General features: G+C 35.8%; 2 protein-coding genes across 4 annotated transcripts; both read right to left on the bottom strand.

The window, feature by feature from the left end:
* Nucleotides 1-287: 287 nt before the first annotated feature.
* Nucleotides 288-9,304, bottom strand: LOC140771767 (uncharacterized). 3 transcript variants are annotated; one of them, XM_073113438.1, is made up of 13 exons: nt 8,935-9,304; nt 8,220-8,812; nt 7,886-8,046; nt 7,174-7,234; nt 6,937-7,002; nt 6,717-6,802; nt 5,456-5,495; nt 2,979-3,191; nt 2,006-2,071; nt 1,818-1,897; nt 1,616-1,738; nt 1,378-1,538; nt 288-704 (listed from the first exon to the last, which is right to left on the bottom strand). In XM_073113438.1, exons 1-11 carry the CDS (start codon nt 9,155-9,157, stop codon nt 1,636-1,638), a joined length of 1,692 nt encoding a protein of 563 aa, XP_072969539.1. In that variant the 5' UTR covers nt 9,158-9,304; the 3' UTR covers nt 288-704; nt 1,378-1,538; nt 1,616-1,635. The 3 variants fall into 3 exon arrangements, with proteins under 3 accessions (XP_072969539.1, XP_072969537.1, XP_072969540.1); XM_073113436.1 differs by having other exon boundaries at nt 289-704; nt 5,456-5,498; XM_073113439.1 differs by lacking the exons at nt 288-704; nt 1,378-1,538; nt 1,616-1,738 and adding an exon at nt 2,642-2,725 and having other exon boundaries at nt 1,833-1,897; nt 5,456-5,498.
* A 527-nt stretch (nt 9,305-9,831) lies between these two features.
* Nucleotides 9,832-25,024, bottom strand: LOC140772142 (vacuolar protein sorting-associated protein 51 homolog). Its single transcript, XM_073114059.1, has 21 exons — nt 24,741-25,024; nt 22,520-22,659; nt 22,064-22,118; nt 21,879-21,986; nt 20,997-21,095; nt 20,794-20,871; nt 19,657-19,734; nt 18,991-19,065; nt 18,091-18,191; nt 17,906-17,973; nt 16,300-16,373; nt 14,867-14,933; nt 13,904-14,019; nt 13,312-13,578; nt 13,061-13,177; nt 12,768-12,839; nt 12,599-12,649; nt 12,202-12,432; nt 11,183-11,359; nt 10,454-10,569; nt 9,832-10,149 (listed from the first exon to the last, which is right to left on the bottom strand). Coding segments are annotated over exons 1-21 (2,268 nt in total). The 5' UTR covers nt 24,918-25,024; the 3' UTR covers nt 9,832-10,148.
* Nucleotides 25,025-25,916: the final 892 nt, after the last annotated feature.

Below are 25,916 nucleotides of genomic sequence, written 5' to 3'. Positions count from 1 at the left end.
TCACCCAATTTCTTTTTTGCCAACCTTTTCTTGTAGTTTTTGTAAAAAAGATTCACTAACTTTAGTTTTTTTTTTTTTTCTTGCATTTTTAAACTTATTGGAAGATCCGAGTTCCTTTTCAGGTAAGTGTATTAAATTAAAAATGATCTCATTATATTTAAAAGCAAAACTGTCAAATAGTTCTAACTAGATATATGGATGAGTCTTGTATTCATAACCAAACATAACAATCTCATAGGTAGATGCTACATTCACATATGACATCACTGCTGTTCATATATGTAAGAACCTATCCATCATCCAGTTTGGAGAAGCTATAAGTATACATTAACCAAAACAACAGTTAGAATGATTCAATCACTTAAATACAAATCCCAATCTTGTAGCTTCGCACTTAAATGGCGAAAACAATTAATTGCAATGTCTGCATCTCTAGAAATTTATGTTGTCATTACCTATAAATGCTAAAACACAAACCTAATGGCACATCACAAAGTACAATAACTGATTCACAAAAAAATTGACAGAAAAAATATTCAAATAAATCACAAATATTCCAATGGGCTTAGTGTTCAAGTTTCGTGATCCATCCTGCTGTCATGCTCATCCTAGAGCAACAGTGTTGCGCTATTATTTGGTTAGCAGTCACATGCATATCTGCAGCGGAAATAATTCGAAGCATGATGCTCCATGGAACACAGATGCTGCAAATTGTGTAATATATACATGTCAGTCATTATTAAGTATTAGTACTAGAAGGATGAAACAGATTGAAATTTTTTTCTCAAGTAAGCGATCAAAACTATGCATCTAAGCAGTAGTTTTACTAAGAATAAAAAAGTTCGCTAAATATCTTGTGATTCTCTGGAAATAGGAAGCTGGTCAACTTGAACGAATGAAGATAAGGAGATAACGTGGTAGTGCCCAAATTGAATTCAATAAGCAAATACTTTTAAAATTATTTTAATATGAAGAGCTAATATGGAACAGGATATAGCTTTTGAACCCGAACAGTGGCAAAATTCCATGAGGAGGCATGGAGAACATGGTTAAGCTAACTTAGCATCTAATAGTAATACAACATACAAATCAATATTCTACATTTTGTAACTTGGTGTTACATTTTTAGATCAATCAATTGGGATGATTGGTTAAGAAAATATGAAATCGTATTTTAAGTCAAGCAAGTTTTTATCAAAGTGCCCAATGAGGACACAAATGATAGTTGCTGGCCTCTCAGTTGCCCGCCGATCACTGAAATTTGCTTTGATAATAAAGAAGGCTACAGTAGTTGATCTACACTATCATGATCGGGAAGATGAACAATACTTAATCTACAACACCACCATAACATGTAAAGATGCACTAAGAACTTACATAGCCTGGATAGAAAGTCAGCAACATAATCTTAGGCTATAGTACTGAAATCTGCATATTGATATCCATATAAATGTAATGTAGCGGCAGCAGCACGGGAAAATATACTTGAGTTCAAGATTATGAACAACTGCAAAAAAGCTGTCTTGCTTGAATATAACCTGAAATTAAGTGACTGATTAATGAAACATGTATACAGGAAAAACGGAAAAGATGTTTCTGAAAACTAGTTTTGTACCTCTTCAGTCTATTTATAGCCTATTTTTTCATCAAGTGACGATAGCTTCGCCCACGTATTATTCGTTGCCATATATATGATATAGATTCTGGAAGGCTCATCTGCATCTTTTGCTGAACAAGCCTAGAGACAAGCAGAAAATTGTAAATGAACACAATCTGGAACCATAGAGAGCATAGCTTTAGCAAACATAGTAACTAACCATCTGACAAGACATCTCTCAATACCACGAGTGACCGGCCGAATATAGGATGGATCTCGTTGTGCGTAAAGCAAACCAACCTAACAGAGAAATAACCTGTAACTTTATCTAAAATTCTAAAAGTACATTTAGTAAAAGGAATGGTCCAGAGAAAAATAACACATGCAACTGATTAAAACAAATGGTACCTCCAACATTGCTACTGCTGCAGGATCATCCAGTATTTCAAGGCTATAATCAGCTAGATAATTTACCTAGACAATAAATAGGTATAAGTTATGAGATCTTGGGTCCACAATTAATTTGTAGAACGTACCAAGTTAATAGTTAGTTGATCGTTTCTCTCTCAAGTATCAACTACATAATTTCTATATAATTTCTATATAATAGGATGAAAGGCGAACATGATCTTTTATCCAGTATGAAAGTTGGTACTAATCAATGCAAACTAAAAAAGTATAGGTCAGCTACAAATTAGAGCACCTGTAAAAGCTTAAGATCCTATTAATGATGGTTCAGGATTATTCTAGATTGATTGGACAATGACAACCCTTCACCTTGACATATTATATAAAATAATAAATAACATGCTTTCTAGCAACTTGGCTGCTATTTCTACAAGCCTGAGGCAGAATACTTCAAATCCTTAATCTTAATCATATGTAAAAAAAAAAACATTTAGAAAACACAACTTCAAAGAAAGTAAGAGGAAAACAAGCGACCCGAGGAGCATAATCTGCTAAATGAACAACCCAAAATACATGCCAGCAGAAACAAAAGCTACAAAAGTTTTGCCAATCATATAGGATTTGTTTTACTCCTACCTTTAAAGATATGGATGTTCTCAGTAGAAGGGAGGGGCATCATGAGTTCATGGAAGCACTACCCAATAGTCCTGATAAAGTAGCCTGAACATAAATTCCCAAAGTATGGCCTACTGAGTACCACTTGATAGTTACTTCTTTCCTCATGTTCTCCAAATAAAGAAGGAAAAAAAGGAAAATCTATGCTAGGACATAGACACTAGCTCTAGAAAATTAAAGCACAAGAAGAAAGCTTATTGACCAAATCTTAGCTATGTCATAATAAGACCATCATAATGCCACCTAGTTGGACAGTAGAAATGAAATACAATGAAATTATGAGAAGAATAACTATTACCCCAAACTCAGTATTTATGAAAGATTGAACAAAGTCCATGAGTTGAAATTTTGCCCACTTTAGAGATGAAACAGGGCTGTCAGAATGAGGCGGGTGTCTCCAAGGAGCACCAAAATGTAATCGACCTTCTGGAATTTTCCTCTCACGCGCATCAGAAGCAAACTTTTCCAAAATAGCTAATGCTGACTCCATAGCAGGGTTCAACACGGCCACCTAAAGAAGAAGAAAGAATGGGAAATATATGAAGTTTCTTTTTCTTTTGCATCTGGAACGTGCATATAACCAATTAAGAGTATTGGAGAACTAGTATCTTCCTCCAGAAGCACAAAATTATGAGCATGATATTTTCCACTGTTGATCACGACTTTGTTTGACTATTAACATGCAAGTACTCCATGACAACAAAGAAATGACAATACTTGATCAGGGAACTTGTTTTACTAATAAGAAATTCTTAGGCCAACAAAAGCTTCAGCAATAAAGGTCAAACCTTTCATCTAAAGTTCTAACAGTTCAAGTTTATATTATTAAGTGGTAACTAGGTGCAACAAATCAAATCGTAGCCTCAAAAAGAGAATTGATAAAAGTTAACAGAGCATTAGCTTTCTTTTGATGTAATTAAACTATGAAGAGTCGCTATGATCCGAGAAAAAAAAAACGTCAATTGTCAAATGTGGCTTATCTGATGTAAAAGCATTTATTAGAACATGTACTTTTACAAACTTCAATTTAATACCAAATAAAACCAACTTTTCAAAGATATAGATCCGATACAAACTGGAATAGATTGGATCGTATCATGAGGATACTGAGCTCGACGAATCAAGTCTATTTATTTTTTAATTGATTTATGTTTATCTTTTATGTAAACTCTTAAGACAAATTTAGTTAAGTCATGTAAGCTATTTAGGCAAGTTTAATTAAAAAATATAAGCCACTAAGATAAATCCAATTAAATCGTGTAAATCTCTAAAGCAAATCTTAGTTCGAGTCGTATAAGCGTTTAAAACTAAGTCTGAATAAAACTCATTAAACTCAGCCTCTATATACAGAGGGGCTGTGCTTCTTTGTTTAATAATCTAACTATCCAATGAAGAATTAAAAATCATATTTTAGCCTTGAGTTTATTTTAGAAATAAGAATGAGATGCAAAATTAATTATGACCGTTTATTTTCCTAGAAGTATATCTAACTTAGAATCCTAATTCTACCTTCAAACCATAGCCGTCATTCTCCACCATGAGCCACCTACCATACGACCGTTCACCACCACTCTTAGTTGTCCGCTACCCTCCAACGACCGCCACAACATCGAATATTTATCAATCTGCACTGTTCTAATCTTTCTCCACTATTTTAATTATATCTTTTTATTCAGACCTCCGATTTACGTGAAATTAAAACTATTAGAACCATACCTTCTGAGACTACTACCACATAATTATTTTTAATTTTCTCATGCTCAGATCGGTCCAGATTTGGTTCATAACAGTGGTAACAGAGCCGACATTTCTCGAACGATGGTGAACACATGATCCAAAGCTAACTCAGGAGAGATCGCGGCCATAGAGGACCAGAAACTTATCTCCATCCCTTTGGAGATTTCCTATAGCACTACCAGCAATTGCCGTCAACGAGCCACCGACATAGGCAAAGACAATATTTAAAAAAAATTGATCGAATTGAAGGAGAATCAAAGGAGATACAAACTGCCATCAAGCACTCAATCCATACCTTAGCTGAGGTTTGGCTAGCCACCCTCTACCCTCTGCACTACTAGTGTTGTCGGCCATAGCGAAACCAACCTCCCTACGGCATGAAAATCCAAACAATGAGGAAGGAAAAGTGTTGGACCAAACTACAATCAAAGCACCACCTCCAGCTACAGCGGAGCTCCTGCCATCTCTACAAACCGTTTCCACCACCAACGCACAACACCAGAGCATCCCCTGCAACAGCCCCATTGTCATCTTTCCATAACCACAATCCTCTACCACAGATCATCCTATTATACGATTGTCCACCACCACCCTTGGCTGTCAGCAACCCTCCAACGACCACCGCAACGCCGATATTTACCAATCTGCCCCATTATGACTTTCCTCCACTATTTTATTTATATATTTTCATCTCGACTTTTGATTTACGGAAACTAAAACCGTTAGAACTCTAACTTCTAAACTACTACCATATAAATGTTTATTATTTTTTACGTTCAGATCGGTCCAAATCTAGTTCGTAACAAGATCAGAGCATCAAAGTCGATCAAATGACAAAAGAAGGTTGCATAAACCTAAACAAAAATTAAGAAAGTATACTATTCCAATAATCCAAGAATAACATTTTTCTTACCATATTGGACGGCAAAGGTAAAAATATTTAATCCAAGTAATCAGACCTGATAGTCCTCATTAATAAAGAAGAGACTATTTCAAATATAAACAATATTAAAGTACTTTGTTTATGTGAAAACTTACTTGCAAATATGCAAGGTAGGCATCAATAGTGTCCTCAAAGCTACTGTGACACAAAGAGAGAATTTTAACATATTGCAAGTAGCATTAAATACAGGTTACAAAGCAAAATATAATGGACATCAAATTGGAAGATAGAAAACTTGATTAAAAAATTTATTATATTAAATATAACTTTATATCACAAGAACATCAAGTGGATACCTAAACTCACAAAGTTCTATGCAAATTCAGGGTAGCATTGATTGAACTTTTACGAGGTCCATCAAATCAAATGAACCAAAAATTAACCACAATGAGCCCACATCCTATTCTAATAAATGGTAAATTTTGAAAGAAAATTGAAACATCAAGTGGGCACACATACTCAAAGTAGTCTCATACAAACTTGGAAAGCCTGAAAGAACTTTTATGAGATAATCAGGTGGTCTCACTTAAGAATAAACAAGATTCAAATCCCCACTAACTCACTTGTCATTGAAGATTGTAATCAGATTCACTACCAAACAGGATTTGTAATTGAGATAAGTTGGGCTTCTTGATCCTCATCCAACTCTTTCTTATCCATGAGAGCAACACTAGTGGGCAGATGGAGGGAATACCTCATTTGTGAATCCATTGATGAAACAGAAAGTATCTCCTAACAGATGATGGCAACTTGGAATACAAAACGGCTACAACTAATACTGCTTACTGTATCCAACTGGTGTTAACTTGAATGCTTTAGCATTCTTTCATTACCTTACAACACCTTACAACAGAAAATATCTTCCATTGAAAAAGAATAGATAAGCTAACTTAAGGTTCCAAATTCATTAACACTATCATTAGCATATTACAGATTTACAGATAGTAATGTTTTGTGCATAAAATAGAGACATATACCTATTACATTAAGAGATGCCGCTTATGACTAAAGTCACTAAACACATGGAATGAAAACAAAAATTTAATGCAGAATAAAGAAAAGTGATTTCTCTACCTTTCTCCCATCAGGTGGTTTACAACAATCAGAAATTAGAAATAAGTAGAATTTCACAGTATCAATTATTTGTCCTTCCATAATTTTGAAGCTTTTGTTCATTAAAAAAAAGAAGCAAGTTTCCCGCAACCACATTTTTGCTGCTCCATGTACTACTAAATCTAAATAAGAATGAAGTGAGGCCCAATATTTTAGGAACTTATAAAGGGCATTCATATTGAAAAGTCAAAAACTCAGCAGTGACAAAAATATGAGGGAGAGAACAGTGGAAAAGCTACTTACTCCGCATAATTCTTGCTTTGCTTAAGCATATAGAGCTCAGAGAGTTGTCGAGGGTTAGGGCCAAGAACCTCATCTATAACTTTCCACTACAACTTCAATAAACATCATCACAAAATTATTGCATGGAAGTTTGCAAATAAAAAATGCCTAGGACGAGCATCAATTACTACACGCTGACTCAGAAAAGGGAAAAACATCAAAAAGTGATTAACAAGAGTACCTCTTGCTCACTGAACAGATCAGGAACCATATGCAGTTTAGCTTCCTGATGTGTCCAACCAAATGTCTTCAAACCATCAAGTTAAGAAGAAAAAGAATGATCATTAGTGCTATTTTGCACAAATGCAATAAAAGGTCAATTACCCAACTACTAGGTCAAGAAAGTATGAAAGTATCATCTGCTCTAATGAAAGTACCTAAGAAATATAAAAGTTCAAAAATATTATAACAAGTATACCTCCCGTGAGATAAAAATATCTGGAAACCCAAAATCAACAAATGCCTGATAAGAGTAGTAACTGCAAAAGTTCGAACAAGCAGAATTAGTTCATCCAAAGGTAAGGAAGCTCCACAAACGCACAAAGAAACCTAGTGCATTAACAGAAAGTTTTGCTCCTTACAGGAACACATTAGAAAATGATACCGGATTTCAAGCAAATACTAAATAATATCAAATCTTGGAATACAAATGCAATATCAGCTACTCTTTCTGATTTCTGATGGTGGAAAGGCAAGACAGGTTACAGCAGTCTAATAGGGATCCAATATGCAATGAACATGTAAATACATCATCATTGCAACCAAGTCAATGTAAAAGACTATTCAATAAAGTATGATGGACAGCACCCCAGTTCCTCCGGGACATCAATTAATTCTCATTATCAGACGATGAGTGGCATACAAACAATTAAGGAATATGGGAAACAACGCAAATCCATGTTTTACACATCATTGACCTTGATTTGAACTTTAAGCAGGGAAAATATGCACAGGTTTGAATAAACATTTAACCTCAGAGTAACTTGTCACATGATCAACCAAACCTCAAAAGCAGTGGTGGGTAAGGCAGATCATTTTGACTCTTCCCAAAAGGCAAACATGCATATCAATTGCATGAAAAAGAAAATATGTAATCCGCATGAATGATACAAACCACCTACAGAAGTTACCTGTCTGAAGTTGCAAGAATGACAGGCAAGCATTTTTCATTCGCACCAAGAGCTATCACTCTCCATATCAAACTGTCATGGTACACTGCAGCAGGCACAATCGAATCATCTGCTGAAGTTGCTTTCCGCAAGACATCAATGTTATTCAAAATCAGCTTTGGCTGCAAAAATTAATCAAACAGTATTTGATCATCATCCTTTTTAATAGGAGAGCCACAAATTGGTGACTTTTACGATGATGACTAGAAGCAGATCGATAAATCAAGCTGCAAGAACAAACCTATACATAATGGAAACAAACAAAGGCTAATTTAGTTTATTTTCTTCAAGAGACCTGAAAGAAGTCGATCTGTGCGGCCTCTGAGAGGATCTCGAGCAAGAGGCAGGGCCAATCAGTAGCCAAATTGGCCAAAGACCTCGAGAACCCTCCCGTCCTATTCAGATGCCTCACCGCCTCCTTCCTCCACTCCTGCTGCATCCCAAGGACATCCTTTGCGAGCCTCAGCGCCACAGCGGCCTCCCTCATGTATGCCACCTCCTCCCTGGAGTACTTCTTCTCATCAATCTCCACACCAGGGACGTGGCTCAAGCGGGAGACCACAGCCTTGACCCAGAGGGAGCTCGCTGGAGCCTTCTCGTCCCTCCTCGAGAGGCGGCCAGAGCCGATGACCCGGCGGAGGGCAGTGTCGAGGCCAGACCATTTGTTCAGGGCGGTAAAGACGTCACGAGAGCCGATGGCGCCAAGGCGGACGGCGTGGTCGACAAGGGCCTCAAGAGAAAGCTCGAGGCGATTGCGGAGAGTGGCAAGGTCGGCAGTGGCGCAGGAGGAGGAGGAAACGAAGGACCAGGGAGGCGTGGCCGAGGGGTCGGCGGCGAAGTCGACGTAAGCGGTGACGTGGGGACCCTTGTTCCACTCCGGAAGAAGACCTAGGAAGCAGACAGAAGGAGGTCACGAAGTGCCACTGTCTTAGGTTGATATGAAACTAGCAGTATTATAGAGAGAGAGAGAGAGAGAGAGAGAGAGAGAGAGAGAGAGAGAGAGGACGAACGGTGGAGGAGAATGGAAGTCTTTCCGACGCCGCGGGGGCCGTGGAAGAGGAGGGGCTGGTGGACGCGGTGGTGATGCGCGTGATTATTGAGTACAGTCTCCAGGAGCGGACGCGGGATGATCCGCCAAGTAGAGACGGAGGAGGCCGCGACGGCGCCGTCCACCACCGTTGTTCTCGCCGCCCTGGCAGCCGCCGCCACCGCCACCGCCGCAGGGCGGGGCATCACCCTGGTGGGAAGGAAAACCCTAGACGTTTGATTCGATCGAGCTGCGGAGAGTGGGAATGGGGAGGAGTGTAGGCGAATTGTTACCCATTCGGAGAAGGGGAGAGTTCGTTTCGTCGAGAGAGATTTTTATCTGGGGTTTAGGGGCCGCCGTTAATAAGTTATTAGGAAGGAGAGCCTTTTTAGTAAAAAGCCACGTCCCAATCAAACGCATGTATGTTTCTAACTCCCGTTAAACGAACCCATCTATCACTTTAGTAATTTATTTATAACACGAATAAATGTGTTGTTCATAAGATAAAATAAATACATTTATAATCCGAATAAATTTACTTATATAAAACTGAATAATATATATATATATATCTCGATAAACCCGATTATGATCTGAATGATCTATTTAAATAGATAGATTCGTGTTTAATCTATTAACTTAAACTTAACCTGATTGCCCCTCAAGATGCATCTGAATCTTTATAATCTACAAGTGGTCACTCCTCTGTACTTTATTAGTTGGAGAAGAATAAGGTGGGAAAATGGATTAAGAAGCCCTCTGACCATCATCTCTAGGAGAGATAAGTCTGCCAACTTGATAGCAGAGCTGAAGTGGCCCAGCCTAACAGGATTTTTCTTAGCACAATCATTCTTTTCTAAATCTAAAAAGATTGTAAAAGAGTTTGTTGTTTCCACGAATGCTAGGCAAATCTCTGCTGAGCTAAAGAATGATACATCTTATTATGGTGTTGGTTGCAATTAAAGTAGCAAAATGGAGAGTACATAAATGTGATAATATACAACATTAAAACCTCCCTATCCCTTAACAACAAAGATCCAGTCTCTGCAGGTTTAATAATCCTCTAGCTCTCTGCTCCTCAAGAAGCTCGATATTCTCTGTTTAAGATGCAGAAAACAATGAAATCGATAAGGTAATGTGACATGTTTCAGATGACAAATGAACCGAAAGCCGTCAGATCCCCATCAGATCCACATGTCTGCAAAACAACAGCAGAATGCTGTTAGCTACTCAGAAATAAAAACCAAGAATATTGTTATATAAGTATCTCCGTGAGGGGTAAAACTATGAGCGATTACTGTTACACTGAGTATGTGAAGATATTTGGAGGTATCTTCATCTGGAGAGGAGCTATACTAGAATTATTGAATAGATGCCGCTCATGTTTCACGTTCAGTTTAGCTGAGCTAGATTTTACTTATTGCAGCATAAGCTATAAATAAGTTAAGTTTGAAAACGTGAACAGTAATTGATAATGTGTAGAGCATATTGGTCCTAGTTACCATGGATTTGTATTCTGCTCCTTGTTCCTGGCTAGCTTAGCATTGATGAGCTTGTCTAGTATTGGAGGCTCCAAGGGAATTGGATCAAGACACCTCTCATGAGCAGCACTGTTCACCTGCAGCAGACAACAGAGCATTTAATCCAATCCCAGATATCTTTAAAGATACAATTACTCATCGATCTAAAGAAGTGAAGTATTTCAAGTTTTTAACATGTCAAAAAGAAGAAGAAAATCAATGGTGCAATAAAAACCATCCCGAAGTTAATTAACCGCCACATTGACAATATGCAAAGAAGAAAGATAAACCTAAAATATATTTGGGATGTCTTGAGGTTAGACAGAAGAATATATCATAGCCAGGAATGCTTAGGTAAAGAGAGTAACAGGGTTCTGATTGACTGAAGCCTAAAGCTAGAATATTTAAGACCCCGGATCCAGTTAAAACTATCAAAATATTCAAAATTAAATAATCAGCAAAAAATATAAACAAGGTCTGGTAGATTCCTAGTAGTAAGTAATAACAACTATATCTGATAGTAGACCTATTCTGAACTTGGGCCTTATATTTTCAGGAAGAACGAAAACTACCTTTGAATAAACAAACTGACAAGAAAAACCAGAAAACAATTTGCCATCCAGTTCTTAAGAAGTAAAATAATATTTTTACAAGGTAGGTAGATCAAACAAAATAGTGGATGCTCAATACGGAGAAAATAGTGTCCTCTACCTCTTTTAGTAAGAAGTCTATTGCTGCTTCATCATCAACAAACTCTTTCAAGGGGCCTTTCAGGAACTCAATATCCAACTGAATCTGCTGGAATCCACTTCGGTTGAAAGTCTGGAGACGTACAAATTCTTGCAAGCTTTTTAAGCAGAGTTTTAATATGGTTGATATAACAGACTCCTGTAAGTCATGAATGAAGAATATATTAACATAACTCTAACTTGCATCTTGTAAACCAACTCTACTTTTGGAAAAGCTTTAAGTATCATTCAAGCGATCTATTCTTGGAACATGTTACATCAATTTGATTTTGCTAATAAAACGATAGTAATACCTGTTGGCCTTGGTTATATCTAACATTATATCAATTATTAAATAGCAAAAGCTTGCATTTTCCAGAAGAGCCAAAAAGGTTAACACATCTTTCGCTGATGACATTCACAGGATTGGGTCATCAACCATAAAAAAAGCAATTAAAAGGAGAAACAACTAATGGATTCTGAACACAATCTGTCAAGTGTTTCCTTCTATAGAAGATTTATATTAATTATGAGGCTCCTTTTTCCATGGAAACCACCTCTCTAATTACAGGTTAAGATTACTTTCATCTTGCCTTCCCCAGACATTGACAGTAGCCTAAGACGCATCAGGACACTCTTTAAGTTTCTTTTATTAAGCAATGCAACAATATAAACCTTTTTCTTTAATTCACTATGAGTAGTAGGTTGCCAGAAGTAGTAAATTACATTTGAATTCCTGGTAGTGAAACAATTGCTACTCTTCCTCACTCCACTACCAGCCAATTTCTGATTAAATTTGAAGAAGGAATACCTTTTCTAAAGAGTACACCTAATGCTCTCGTGTTCATATTAAAATAGGATGAAAAAAAGCAAAAAACTTTTCATTGAGTCCAGGTTTTATCGTATCATTACAGAGTGTAAAAGGACTTGCATTACTACATTTCTTTTGTTATCTCATGTATACCAAAAAAAAAGTTGTAGGGAGGGGCACAAAATTTTCACCTGTGTGTATTCAACTTTTGTGAATATCTCCATTTTCTGCTCAAACAACTTAGCCAGATGGCTTTCTAGAAATTGACTTCTAGCACGCTGTGTATTCGACCGGCTTAATTTATCTTCACGCATTGGATTGCTACGAGAAGAACCAGTGCTACCTGTGCTGTCAGAGTGGCGATGCCTCCTAACTAAACCACGAGGTAGAATCTGTCTTGCTTCAATTCCTACAGCTTCCAACTGTGAAACAGAAATCAAATGGGATTGGTAGGGAAACACATGCATCTGCTAATAACCAGTGTGTGGCTGCATTGCACTTCCTTGCAGTGCCATGACAATATGGCATACTGTAACTAATTGCAAGAAAAAGTAATAATTCAAAGATAAATAACATTGGTGAACAAACCTCTTGAAGAAGAAGGTCAACGAACATGTGAACTTCTCGTGGCTCCTTGTGCTATTTTTAGTGCAAATGATTAAAAGAATTGCATGAGCTTAACTGGAAAAGGAAAATCACCAGCACCAATAGACTTAGGAGACTATAAAATTACTTATGGCAGAAAAAAGCTGCACACCTTTATCCAGTTTGGTGTAGTGAACCTTTTCTTGAGGATTACAGATATCTTTTGAGTCCTCATATTAATGTACTGTTCCAAGAAATATAAGGCCAATCAGATATAAATATAAACCTGGCTTATTTACTATAGAAACATTTTCTCAAGACTACTTCCATATCAAACAAACAAAGCAGCAAGAGAAGTTCCTTCAAAATTCATTTAAAGCAAAGAGAACCATAGCTACTACTAAATTTGAGTCAGATATATCAATGGGAGAACAAAGCAAAGAAACAGGTACAAATTATACATACAAGATGCAAGAAATTCTCCCCAGCTGAACGAAATAGTCGGCAGATTTCTCCAGGTACAAATGCCGGTCCATTTTCATAGCCACGAACACTGCCTCCAGAAAAGGAAGCAGCTATTTCCTGACAAAATTAATGTAAATTAACAAATCGCAATTTCTTCTCAAGTCATTTGCTTAAGATGAAATTAAAGTAGGACTAAGATATTTAGAATTCATTGAGAATTCCTAAACATGAAACAGAATGTTTTCTTGTACCTCTGTGATTCTAGGAATCGCACTTTGCTCTATGAATACTGAAAGTTGGGCCAGAACAAGAGCAAGTCCTGTTGGCACTTTGTCCATTTGTACCGAGTCTAATGTGATTGAATCCTGATTGACAGCGCCTGTTTTCCCAGAAAGCAGACGAAAATGCCCATCGAGTTTCTGAAAGAAGTCTTGGAAACCTTCTTGTACCCAATCAGTAATCAAGTCTTTCAGTTTTGCAAGCAACTCTAGATTGTTCTCAAGTAGTTGACGGAAATCCTATAAAGAAACATCAACCATAAATTAAGACCAATGAGAGAAGGAAGAACCATAATAAAGTTAAAACTGATGTAGTAGGTTTGGTGGCTCTAGGTATGAGAATAGTCATGAATGCGAGGATAACCCAATAGTAAGTCAAAAAATCTGATCTCATCATTTTTTAGCTCAAATCAAAATTTTGCTAGCCACAAATCAAACAAAATTCAAGAAAAGATAATTCTTTAATATGCATCATGTATATGATCTTGTGAAAAGAAGATTCTATCAGCATTCAGCAATGAGAGAATAAAATTTTGACCACAACCAAATTAAATCTTTGTCTTACCAACAAGAGATCCATGCTGCCCTCAATAACCATTTTTTTGCTGGTTTCCAAGGTGATTTGTAATGGCGACTCTTCTATCCCTTCATTTGACTGAGGTTGGATCCTGACAAGTGCATCTGATAATTCAAATGGTGTTAGTCAGTAAACAAAGAACATTAACTAATAAAATATCACTCCCTCCTTGGTCATGCTACTGGTGGCACAACAACCTATAGCATGTGGTACAGGTTCTATCTGTATGGAATCTATGGATGTTGTGCCAAACCTGGAGGTAAGAATTATAAATTTGCTTTCACAGGTACAAAGAGTAATATATGATGACTTAGATTCTTTCGGTATTTGTCATGGGGTTCTCTCCATGGGCACAATGGAACTTAAGTTAAACGGGAAGTGTGCAAAAATATCAAGTGAAACTGGAGTGAAATGTAAAAGTGTTCTTAAGGATTCAACAACAAAACAAGGAAAGCTATATTAAGACTTTTGTTTGAAACTTGCGAACCTATATTCATTTGCGACATTATTAACTCTTTAACGGAAGATTGAAAATTCAATGTCAACGAAATGCTTCAATGTGCACTCAATCATTAGTCCCTATTAAATGGCATAATTGTTCGGTACTACTAAAGTTCTTCTCCAATGTTTAAATACTCAATCTTGAAAAATTCATTGGCACTAGACCAAGGACAATGCTGGAGTTTATGCCCAATTGACATTTTTTTCTTTTCCAAAATATGCACATTTATCCCAAATGAAAAGTCCACAACATCAGTAAGAGAAAATAATGACCCATTTTAAATCCACAAAAAGAAACTTAATAATCTACAAATATCCAGCCTCTCCAGTATGGTACACATGAAAAAAGGTAACATTAGCAGTCAACAGGGCAGTATACCTTCAGTAGTATGTTTTTGTTAGCCAACAACTTGTAGATAAATTGATGCATTAATGTAGTACAAAATTTACCTGAGATTTCAAGCTGAAGATGAGAAAAAGCATTTGAGATATATTGCCTGATAATGCTTCTAGTGGCCTGGAGAGCATATAAGATATATTAGCATAACAAGATCAGAGTTTAGCCTTTTGTATAAAAGTAAGAAATCGAAGAGATTAGTTTCTGCAATGGATGTAAGAGGAAGAAATCTGGGTCTTATAATTACCTAAGTACACAAGGTTTACAATTTCAGTGGTACGTTTGACCTTAGATATTGGTGTGTTGTCTAAAAAGTTGAAAACCAAAAGACATTTGAGCACAGGATAACTCCCCCAGCCCTTGAACTTTCGTTCTCACTCACCCAACAACATGCATATCTTGCCTCATAATCATTGAACTAATTTTCAGGCTTTTGCTGCTCCAATTCAATGATAATCTATAGACATCTTAAACCAGTAAAAGATGACTTTACTTTCCTAAATAAATCCTAAGAAAAAGATATTTTAGAGGACAATTTGGTGCATACAGAGCAAGTTCCATCCTGTTACTCTGCCCAAGGGGCCTACCTTTGGAGTTAAGTAGAGAAAACCATAGAGAATCAGAAACTGTAAGTATGAAAATGTTGATCAAACTCTTAGTAAAGGACAAGTAAATATTCATTAATCATATACACAGTTGTATATGGGATAAGAACGTTCATATGTAAAACCAAGCTATAAGATGAGAAAACAGAATTGCTAAAAGCATCATCTCTTGCAAAAATTTAAAAAAAAAAAAAGCCTTTCAGTTTATTATGTGCACCTTTGCTTGCAAAAGCTATATAATCTGAAAAAATTATTCTAGATGTAAGTTTGCTAAAAAGACATAAAGCTTGCAGTTTCTCTGGATGATTCCTAATATCATCATGCATCTAAATAAAGAACCACTTTTTCTTAGATTCAATGAAATATAACTTGTTATTCTGATTCTATAGAACAAAGTAACATAGTCTAAAATAACCCTAATATTGACATCCAGTAATTATATTCACAATCTGATCTGATATTACACATTATAAATCTATGATGCGACCCCGATCTTACTGATATGGACTGAGACTAATTAAGTTAGACAAGTGAATAACATTTTATATAGAGCCCATCTTTCTTTTCAACAATGAACCCTTTCTTGAAGTACTTTGTAGTTTGTACCACAAATGTTAACTAAAATTGACATCATTCATGAAGGATGCAAATGAGGTAACACTTCTATAAATTTCCCTGATTGGTTAAACCTATCAAGATTTGAGAACATACCAAAAAGATAAAATAACTCAGTAAGATCTTAAAGAGTAATTAAAAGAAGTTTTATAACTTAAGATAATTGCAAGGTTACTTCAGAACAAAACAATAATAAGTCTATTCTTTGGGTCATGGTATAACAATTCATATCATTATGAATTAAAGAAGAAAAGTGTAAATAGAACCTCCAAAGAAAGAACCGGCAGAGCAGCCTCCGCAAGAACTTCATCCAAGGTGGTTATGTCTTCCCAAATTAGACCTGAAACCAGCAATTTCATAAGAGTGTGGCTTATAGCAAGAGGCACCCACTTTCCATTATGAAAATTAAAGAGTTTAAATAGCCCTTATAATCTTACACGATGAGACAATATTTCCATAATTTTACAGGTCAAAGACTACAGTAGCGCTTAGGCACTTTCATACTTCTTAGTTCTTACTTGTAATCTCACACAACAAAAAGGTCAACCAAGTAGGGAAATTTTGTTACATGATTTACACCTCTAGGTCTCTAACTACATTTCATTTAATTCTTCAGTTCTAGATCATTTTCCACCAGGACAGCTTCAATTATGCTTTCAACTCCACCTAAATCAGAAATTCGGATTATAATTACTATCTTATGCTTGATTTATCTAAGGTTCCTGGTATTCTAGCCTTTAAGTTTAGCAAGTGAAGAATCCTGGTCCTGCTCTTTTGACTTCTAAACGTATCTGCATTGAACTCATCAACTATGAAGTCATAAATTTGAATTACTTTCTAAATACTATTCTATCATTATTTAGTAACCATAGTTACCGATCTTCCTGTTCAGTGTTTAATTGGCTTTCCTTCAGGTACTCCATAGCCACAGGATTGAAAAAAAAGTCAACATAAAAAAGACTTGGGGCTAATACAACTTGACAATAGTGTTTTAGGTCATTTAAAATCTAAAAATATGCCAGTAGAAGGATCATTTTCAATGCTTGAACAACAAATGTTCTATGACAATTCATTAGCTCATAGAATTAGAATTCTGAAAAATTGAAGGAAATATATATTAGTTTTAGCATATTAATGTTAATAAAATACTTTAGAGTATTTTTTTCCTAACATTTCAATGCTTATTACTCCAATGACATTGAATTTTCCCAGTGCTATTTAATCCTAGTCTGGATTCTGAAAGTTTGAGTGCTTAATCCAGCCCAAGGATTTCACAAGTAAACTTAGAAGACTTAACAGACTAAAAGTATAGAGATATATTTCCAGAGTACTATCATCATCCCCCTCTCATTAATAAAAAAAATGGAAAAAAAAGAAGGGGAAAGAAAAAGAAGAACTCTATCTATAGTGATCACCATTTTCTTGACCAAGGTACATAAAAGAAGTTCAGCAATTACTTGGGGCTAGGTTATGTATCCACTCTAGTTCAGACATTCTAAATTTCTATTGGAGGTTACAGTTCAGCTCAGACTATTATAAGGGAAGAAGTATTTGTTGGGTTTAGTGACACAGACTTTGACACAATCAGCTTTTTAACGGATTAAACTTTGGAAAAGGCTGGAAGGTCATTTGTATGGTAGCATGTATCTAGACTCTAGAGTAACCTTACCAAAGCTGGGGATGGCAATACTCAAAAGAAAATATAATTAACCAGTAAACAGTAGTTAAAAGAATCTTGGCAAGAGGAAACAGGAATATATTAAGAGTATCTCTTTGCATTTCAGAAGCATGTTATCAATAAAACAAGCGAAACAATAGTAAAAAAGCAAAAACATAATATAATACAACTGTCATTATATGTGAAGTTCTTACGCAGCATCATCAGTAGATCAGCTGATGGCATTCTTTTCTTCAAATTCTGTCGGATAGTTTCATAACGCCTTCAAATACATTGATCGTCAGAAGATAAACTCTACTAATGAATAGGAAAAAAACAAGAGAACTCTTCTGAAGGTGAATTTGAAGTTAAATATCTGCCAAATAACAATTTGATTTACCTGGAAAACAAGGCCTGTGCAAGTTCAACGAGTCGCTTTTCCGAATCAGGAAATATTATAAGATAAGAACGGAAGGTCTTTGAAATATCACCAATGGAAGCCTAAGTTCAAAAGCCATTCATGGAAACTAGATCACTAAGAAGACCTCAGCCAAGAAAAGGAGAAAAAGAAAGAAACATAAAAGGAGTCGATGCATCGTGAAGTATCATGGACCAACTTCTTCAGGAAATCAGGACAAGCTTAGTAACAATTTATTACTGAATCTGAAGTACAAGATTGAACATTGATCATAAAGAACAATAGGTGCAACCAAAACAGATTAGCAGACAAAAGATGAAAACTTCACTGCAATATGGCAAAAGAATGGAGCACCCATGACGTCATAACAAAGAACTTTGACATAGCCTAGAATCATATCTTAATTTAATACTTGATGCCAAAGACAAACTAACAATCAGAACATGCAATACATATAGAGGAGGAGGAGGAAGGAGAGGGAATTTGTCAAGAAAAAACTGTTGTTTTGGTTATATAATAAAGTTTTGTGTGATCACTCTTCAAAATATTAAAAAGATTTATCATCCATCCAAACAAACTAAAACATGAGTTCAATGCAGGTACCTGAAAACCACCAAAGAAAACCTTCTCTATTTTTCTATTGAGATTCTGGAAAAATATAATAGGATACCAGAAAAATTCAGCATATAAGCATCTCTAAGTACCAAAGGGTTTGTACTTGAGAATGATAGCAGCAAAGAAAGTAAAGCATCAAGCAAATGAATTTCAAAAACATAGATGAAAATTTAATGCATGTTTGCCGCAGGATGTAAAGAATATATAGAGTTTGATAGGTTTCCTATATAGATAGATGGTTGCTTGCGGGCTCATTCTGAAGCTTACCTCTTTAGATTCATCCTGGTATTTCAATAGACAGTCCTCTAACTTCTCAAGTAGGTTTGTCTTTAGGTTGTCAACCTGTCAAGATGTTTAAAAAAAAAAAAAAAGAATTCAGTACAGAATGGAAGGAGTAATTCTACTTGAAGAGCTTTCGACTGTGCTGAGTTATTCTATTATATGTGATGCAGGACGACCAAGAGAGCACATCATAATCCATGGAAATGTAAGCACATTTATGTGCTATATAGTTGTAATCATCTTTTTGTCATGCCCAGCAGCCCATGATTACGTATCCATCATATGTTCCGTGATTTAATCTAAAGCTCTAGATGCCCAAAGCATTACATATTTAAATTTACTTAAAACCGTACCTTGTCCAGACCTTTATAACAGGAGTTATAGTTAAAATGGTTCTCTTGTATTATTCACTTTAGGCGACAACCTACTTGATTTTGATTCTCAAAGAGACTATTTTGCAGAAAGATAATATGCTACCTATATTGGAGAGAGCATAGACTCGGATAAATCTTTACAGTCCTGTATGAACAGCTCACAGGCAATGGCATATCATTTCACATAACTCAAAAGGCAAAAATTTATAAAAAAAATTATATAGTTTCAACTGAACTAATTAAAGAAATCAATTGTGAAAAAGGGTAAAATACCAACAGGGAAGTTCAGTTGTTTCAGAAGCACCACAGCTTCAGCTCTTGCTTCGATGTGTTCAGAATCTGAATAGAGCTTTGCCTGAAGAATCAATTGAGTTCAGTCATGCAAGAATATCTAACACAAACTTTAATTTCACATTAATAAAGGAACATGTATCCAGAGATGAAAAGCTCTTCCACTGAAAAAGAAAAATGCTACATAAATGAAAGCCAGCAGCAACAATAAAGAACAAACTTTAGGTAGCGGTACAAGATAAGCTCCCTGAAGAACAAGCTGCTGAACTCAGCTCTATTCTGGCTGGATTTGAGCTTGCTTGTTTTAGAGCCAAGCTCAAACTAACCTCGGCTTGCTCAAGCCAACCTCTGCTTCAAAGGGAAATTCACTGAACTCAATATCATTTAAGATGAACTAGCATGCTACATTACTGATTTCCTTTGCCGGAGAAAGATTTCGTCATAAGGATCATCATAAAGCAGGCAATATTATTGTGATTGACTTTGTCAAGAAAGGAAAAAATATGTTAGTCTAATAGAGGGTGCAGCCGATTATTTCCAGTAGTCGAGGGAGTCAAATTGTGGTGAAAACTGAAAACTTCTGAGGATTGTTGAGTGACACTAAGGGGGCAATATAGTGTTATCCTTATCTTCCTATGATTTATATATCTTCATCAACAAGAATCTCTCTGAACTAGTTCAGTAGTGTGTGGAGGTTTTACACTTACAGCTGCAATAGAAATCCTATTTCTTGTGGCAACTAAGCTGAGTATGAGCTCAGCTCTGAATAGCACAAGCTCAAGGCCCTTGACTAACTAGCTCAACCTTGCTTTTTATTATTATCAAGATGTCCAGACCCTAGCTTAGCCCGATTGGCTCGGCTCAATTACACCCCTATCTTCAGATCCTGAATTTTCATGTGTAGCATAGCTGGAAATTATTGTACAACTAAATGTCACATTAGCAACATATGAGCATAACAAGACTGCAGCAAAAAAGGAAAGATGCAAACCAAGTAGAACCATTAAAAAAAAAAGTGGATATAATACAATATATTGCAGATGGCTAGTGATGCATAGAAAATGATAATAGAAGTGTAGCCAAAATTGCCCAAGTAAATAAGAACCCAGTTAAATAGAATTACCTGAAGGTTCTGAATGACTATATTTATTGCCTCTTCAGATGCTCTCTTACAATCTTGGAAAGACGAATCACCATATGCCTATTAAATAAAATGCAAATTTGACTCCACGTGAAATTATATTAAGCTATTAGGCACAAGGAATTAAGTGAGTGATCATAAAAATCAAAGGGGGCAAATTAGAAAAAAAGAAACAAGATATTCACCTCAAAAATTGGCTTAGCTCCAGTAAAAAACCTCACTGCATCTGCATATGCTTCTGCCTTGATGCATTTGTTAAGTCTAGTAGGAAGATCATAAATGAACTACAGTTCGCAAAATCACAATTCACTAGATTAGAATAAGAATGCATGAAGGGCTGTAAATTCTTCTGATAGACCAAAAGATATGAGAAAATAATTAACCACCAGTAAATTATATTAAACTATAAAAATAAAAAACTTGAATACTTCAGTAATGCTAGCCTCTCAATAAATAACTCAAAATCAAAATAGAAGCAAGTGAAGGGCAACAGGATAAATCTTACAAAAGCAATTCATAGTAGTAAACAAGGAAATAATGGAGTTAATCAAGCATTTGTGTGTCTATAATCAATGGAAAAGATGATAATCTTAAATTGCTTCCTGAAGCTACAGTAAAAACGAGAAATTAGGAGCAATACTGCTGTACTATGCCATGCAACTCTGGAAAATGAATAGTGGTGTTTGTGGCAAGAGAATAAGCTAGCCTCAATGCAATGAGATTTAAAGAAAGGTGATTTAAGTCATATCTAGAGTGCTAATCCCTCTGTTCTAACCCAAGTGCAAAAACATTTCCAAGAATGAAATTTTGTAAATCATAAACAAAGAAAGTTAATTCAAGGTTGCCTTTACCACTTAGTTGAATACAGATACATCAATTAATTCAAAAAAAACTTGGGAGATATCAAAATGATTCACTTTCTAAACATAACATAAATTTGGTCAAATAAAGTAGGTCAAATAAAGTAGGTCAAATAAGGTAGTAAAAATGACAGATTTAACAAGTTTGCCACAAAATGAAGGCAAAAGTATCACAATAAAGCAACATCAAAAGGTTAACTTTCTTACTTGAACTTTCCGTAGAAGATTTCGAGTACGATGCAGTTTCTCTATATGATCCCTTTTCTCAAATAAAGATGTATTTACTGTGTCGCTTTTGGATTGGACAGATGTTATCTGTGGCAAGCATGAAAATTGGGATGAGCAAAACGGAAGCAGTTGACAACAGAGCAGGAAGTTAAAATTAGGCATACCTTGGCAAGAAGTTGCTCCATGTTTGTCTCCATTCCAACAATGTTATTTTTCATCCTACAACAAATGCAGAAGACTAGCATTTTCAGATTTTCTAAATCCATTTTCTTCATATATGGAAAGATAAATTTGATCGCATTGGAATATATTTTAAAGCAAAGAAATATTATATCCCAGAAACAGTAGCCATTTATGGGTGGGAGGGTGGGGACATCTAAATCTAAACTATTCAGAATTACTAGTCATCAACTCATTAGCTATGAGAACAATCAGGTTTCACACTAGATTTTCGGTACTAAGAAAGAGGGTTACCATTTTCATTAGGTCTGGAATATGAGTTCTGTATTTGTATACTCAGTTCTAAGAAGCAAAGACACAATTATAAACTATGAAGTATGTGCCAGATAATGGTAAATATGAAGGAATTATAGTGTCATTTGTGGAAAATATAATAACACCTTTTAATTGTATCTGTGGCACTGATAAACTTGTTATAATTTTCATAGACAAGCATTTGCAAATCAGTATCAAGGTTCTTGATCTCAGCTGCCATTTGAACATGTTTTTGGAGGAGCCCCTCTAGATTTGACTTTTGAATCTACAAAATTGCAAATAGAATCATACTCCTGCTCAAACACAACTTTCAGATTACCAAATTTGGGGCACAATCACAAACAAAGTAAAGCACATTACTGTGTATGTAAAGAAGTAAGCAAAGATACAAATGAACTTGTAAAGTTGTAATACCCGGCAAACTTTCTTATATGGCTTTTGACCAAGTAAATGATTTTCAAAAAAAAAAAAAGCGTCAAAAGAACACAATTAATAAAATAATGTCAGCAGCAGGCAATGTAGTGCAGCAGCTACCAATAAATTCCTACAAAAGTATTCAAGTCAGCAAAGTCATAAAAAATATCACAATTCTTTTCCTAAAAAAAACAGTGTTCTGGTGTATTACAGTCCCCAAATTGACCAAAGAAACAAACCGTTGAAAATGATACTTCTACTAATGCTGCCAAGGTTTGGGCTAGGCTCGACGGGTCATTGCCAATGAATCTTGAATTCACCTATTCCCTATGTGTTCAATTAGACATCTTGAGAACATTGGGTCTCTAATCGCGCACCTCTGTTGCTTTCTCTATTTGGTGATTGTGGTAAAATCAGAAGACCATTTCGTTATATTGATATGAACAAAGATGAGTAAAAGCATGACTAGAAATCACACTGCTTTTGTAATATTTAATTTCTCCTTTAATCATCTCATACAACACTAGTAACAATGAAAAAATGACAACTGGAGTTGGTTAATTAGGGACCCAGTATATAATTGATTTTCCTAAATATAACAAATAGATCTAATATTGTTGCCATGGAAATAATTTTGGTATAACACTTCTCTAAAACATTTGGTTCTATATGCTTTTTCAAGTTAGCCATTTTTAGGAGCACACTATATCATTAAACTTAATCTCTCTATCAAAGTACTGACTCATTGGATCTAGTGTGGGCATATGTCAAATAGAGTCAATTCAACGATAGAAGTGCACAAGTCCAAAATCTGTCAAAAACCTACTTGTAGGAGTGCATGACACTTAGGCTATTTTCATCCTTAATTTGAATCATTAACAATCTTCATTCTTAGAGCACAGTTTTTGCTGGTGATTTAGTGTCACAATTAGATGGACTCTAGAGATAAAATAATACAATAATGATGAATTTGGGTTGCAATGAAACTTACTTTTATCTTATACTTCTAATTATCTCCATCCAATAAAATTCCTTGTTTAGAGAATAGTGAAGGTAAGTGTTAACATGACTTACATGACTTCAATCTTACTTGACCAACTATGAGTGGTTCACTTTAACTTGTTCAAGATCTAGGGCTTGAAACCCGTCATGTTCAAACAGTGATACTTGGGAAGAAATTTTCCAAATCTGAATGCAAGGCATACACAACAATGTAAAACTCAAGACATCTGAGTATACACAATGATAACTCCTTCAAAATAAGTTAATAACAATGGCATGACCGACCTAACCAAGAACCTAATGAAAACGGCACAAAGAATTCAAAAACTCATCACTGCTCCAATAGAATCTTAAGGTCGGTTCCTTTAAATGTCCCCTTCATACTAGTAAATTGGCATACATAGCTCTACACAATATAACACATTAGAAATTAAGGTGATCTTTTCATTGTATTTATTATTGTAATTCTAGTCTGCATTAATAAATCGGCCTTTGTTGCTTGCAAAATGTACACTGATGAACTAAATAATCAGTCTTGCCAGTTGCCACATAATGGAGGAATGAAATTTTAGATGGCTGCGACGCCCCCTGTTACTTTCTCTTAACAGCTATGCTCGTCATAAACTACTTTCTTTTCTCTCTCTTTAAGCTATCAAAATGGAAACTGTAAACAAAAATCCTTAACAATCAGGTGACTGATTACATCACGGTCGCTAACCCTCGCATGATGATGCTCCAAGATTCAATCGCCAAACAAGAAAAGGATGATACTCGAAATAAGAATATCAGATTTAACGAATCTAGAAGAAGGAGCCTGACGAGATCTCGATGATTTCGTGTTGGCTAGATTAAGAAACGGCGAGATGAGCAAAGATCCGATCCAAATCTAACAAAATAGGAGAGAGAAAGTAGAGAATAGAGATCTCGCACCAGGAGGCTCATGTAGACATCTGAATCGAATGAGGGAGAGTTGATGGAATCGAGCGAGGCGCCGCCGCCACCACCTCCGCCGCCGCCGGCGGAGGCGTCGGTGTTGTAAAAGCTGGCCAGGAGATCGCGTGTCCTCCTCGCCTTCTCATCTAGATGAGTGACTCCGGCCGCCGCCATTGCCTTCTGCTTCTCTCCTCCTCGTTGTTGTTCTTCCCCTCCCTCTCTCGCCTCTTTCGCCTCCTGAGCTCTACGGTGAGACGGCGAACGGAAATTTCTTTTCAACGGTTTTTTTGCAGATATATCCTTCAGATAAAATATTTTTCACATAAGTCTTGAACTAAGTTAAAATAGCATAAATGCCCATAAAGGACCTTTTCTTATTTAGCACCCTACATTATATGTGTATCTCTTCTTACACCCTATCCTGTCTTTCCAATATTATTTTTTCTCTTTTTTCGAAAAATCATCTCTTTTTATTATTTACAAATAGAGCCCTATCTTTCCTAACCAACTGTTTAAGAGGTATAATTTCATCTCCAAAATAACTTGGAGACAAAATAAAATACTAATTTCTCATAAAATAATATCAATCAAGCGTCTAAAACACCAAAATTATATTTAAGACAAATTCAAAATTAAAAAGATGAAACATGAGTAATCTAGGAAACCTAAAAAAAATATTATTCAAAATTAATAAAATAAGATTTGTCTTTATTAGTAATGACAAAAGAGGGGCTTTATTTATATATAGTCAAAATGTACGGTGTTAACGGTGATTCCCTTTTTTTATTTTTAACTCCACGGTAATTTAATTTTTCAAATAACACCTTCCGGTGGAGTGCTTTAAGATGCTTATTAGTGAATATGAATTGCTAAAAGACTTCTCACACCAATCAAATGGGCTTATCATTGAGCCATTAGAGGCCCAGATGCAGGCCCATGGCAACATTAATGGGCTGGGTTGGATCGGGCTCAATTCAGGCCCACGATTTGGAGCGTAAGCCCAATCCGGTCGAATCGATCCAACCGAAGCTAGCCCAAAGTCATTTTGCAACATTTCTAAAAACCGACCGGATACATAATAGGTTGGACAACTGAGCGAACTATCTCATAGAAGCAGCTCAAATCCGATCACAGGACACCCAGCGCAATTCAGACACTCCGAACTCCTTTGTT

The sequence above is a fragment of the Typha angustifolia genome, chromosome 12, assembly GCF_048772165.1.
Source record: "Typha angustifolia cultivar Huaian chromosome 12, ASM4877216v1, whole genome shotgun sequence".
Lineage (NCBI taxonomy): Eukaryota > Viridiplantae > Streptophyta > Magnoliopsida > Poales > Typhaceae > Typha > Typha angustifolia.
This window is presented reverse-complemented; position numbering and strand designations above follow the sequence as displayed.

Coding starts and splice junctions, on each gene's coding strand:
- LOC140771767 (XM_073113436.1), bottom strand. CDS start 9,157: ATGCCCCGCCCTGCGGCGGTGGCGGTGGCGGCGGCTGCCAGGGCGGCG. Junction 8,047..8,219: donor CACAGATCGACTTCTTTCAG/GTCTCTTGAAGA, acceptor TAATTTTTGCAG/CCAAAGCTGATTTTGAATAA. Junction 7,235..7,885: donor ATTCTTGCAACTTCAGACAG/GTAACTTCTGTA, acceptor GAACTTTTGCAG/TTACTACTCTTATCAGGCAT.
- LOC140772142 (XM_073114059.1), bottom strand. CDS start 24,917: ATGGCGGCGGCCGGAGTCACTCATCTAGATGAGAAGGCGAGGAGGACA. Junction 18,192..18,990: donor ACCAGGATGAATCTAAAGAG/GTAAGCTTCAGA, acceptor TTTTGAACTTAG/GCTTCCATTGGTGATATTTC. Junction 14,020..14,866: donor TCTTCAGCTTGAAATCTCAG/GTAAATTTTGTA, acceptor TTGAATTATCAG/ATGCACTTGTCAGGATCCAA.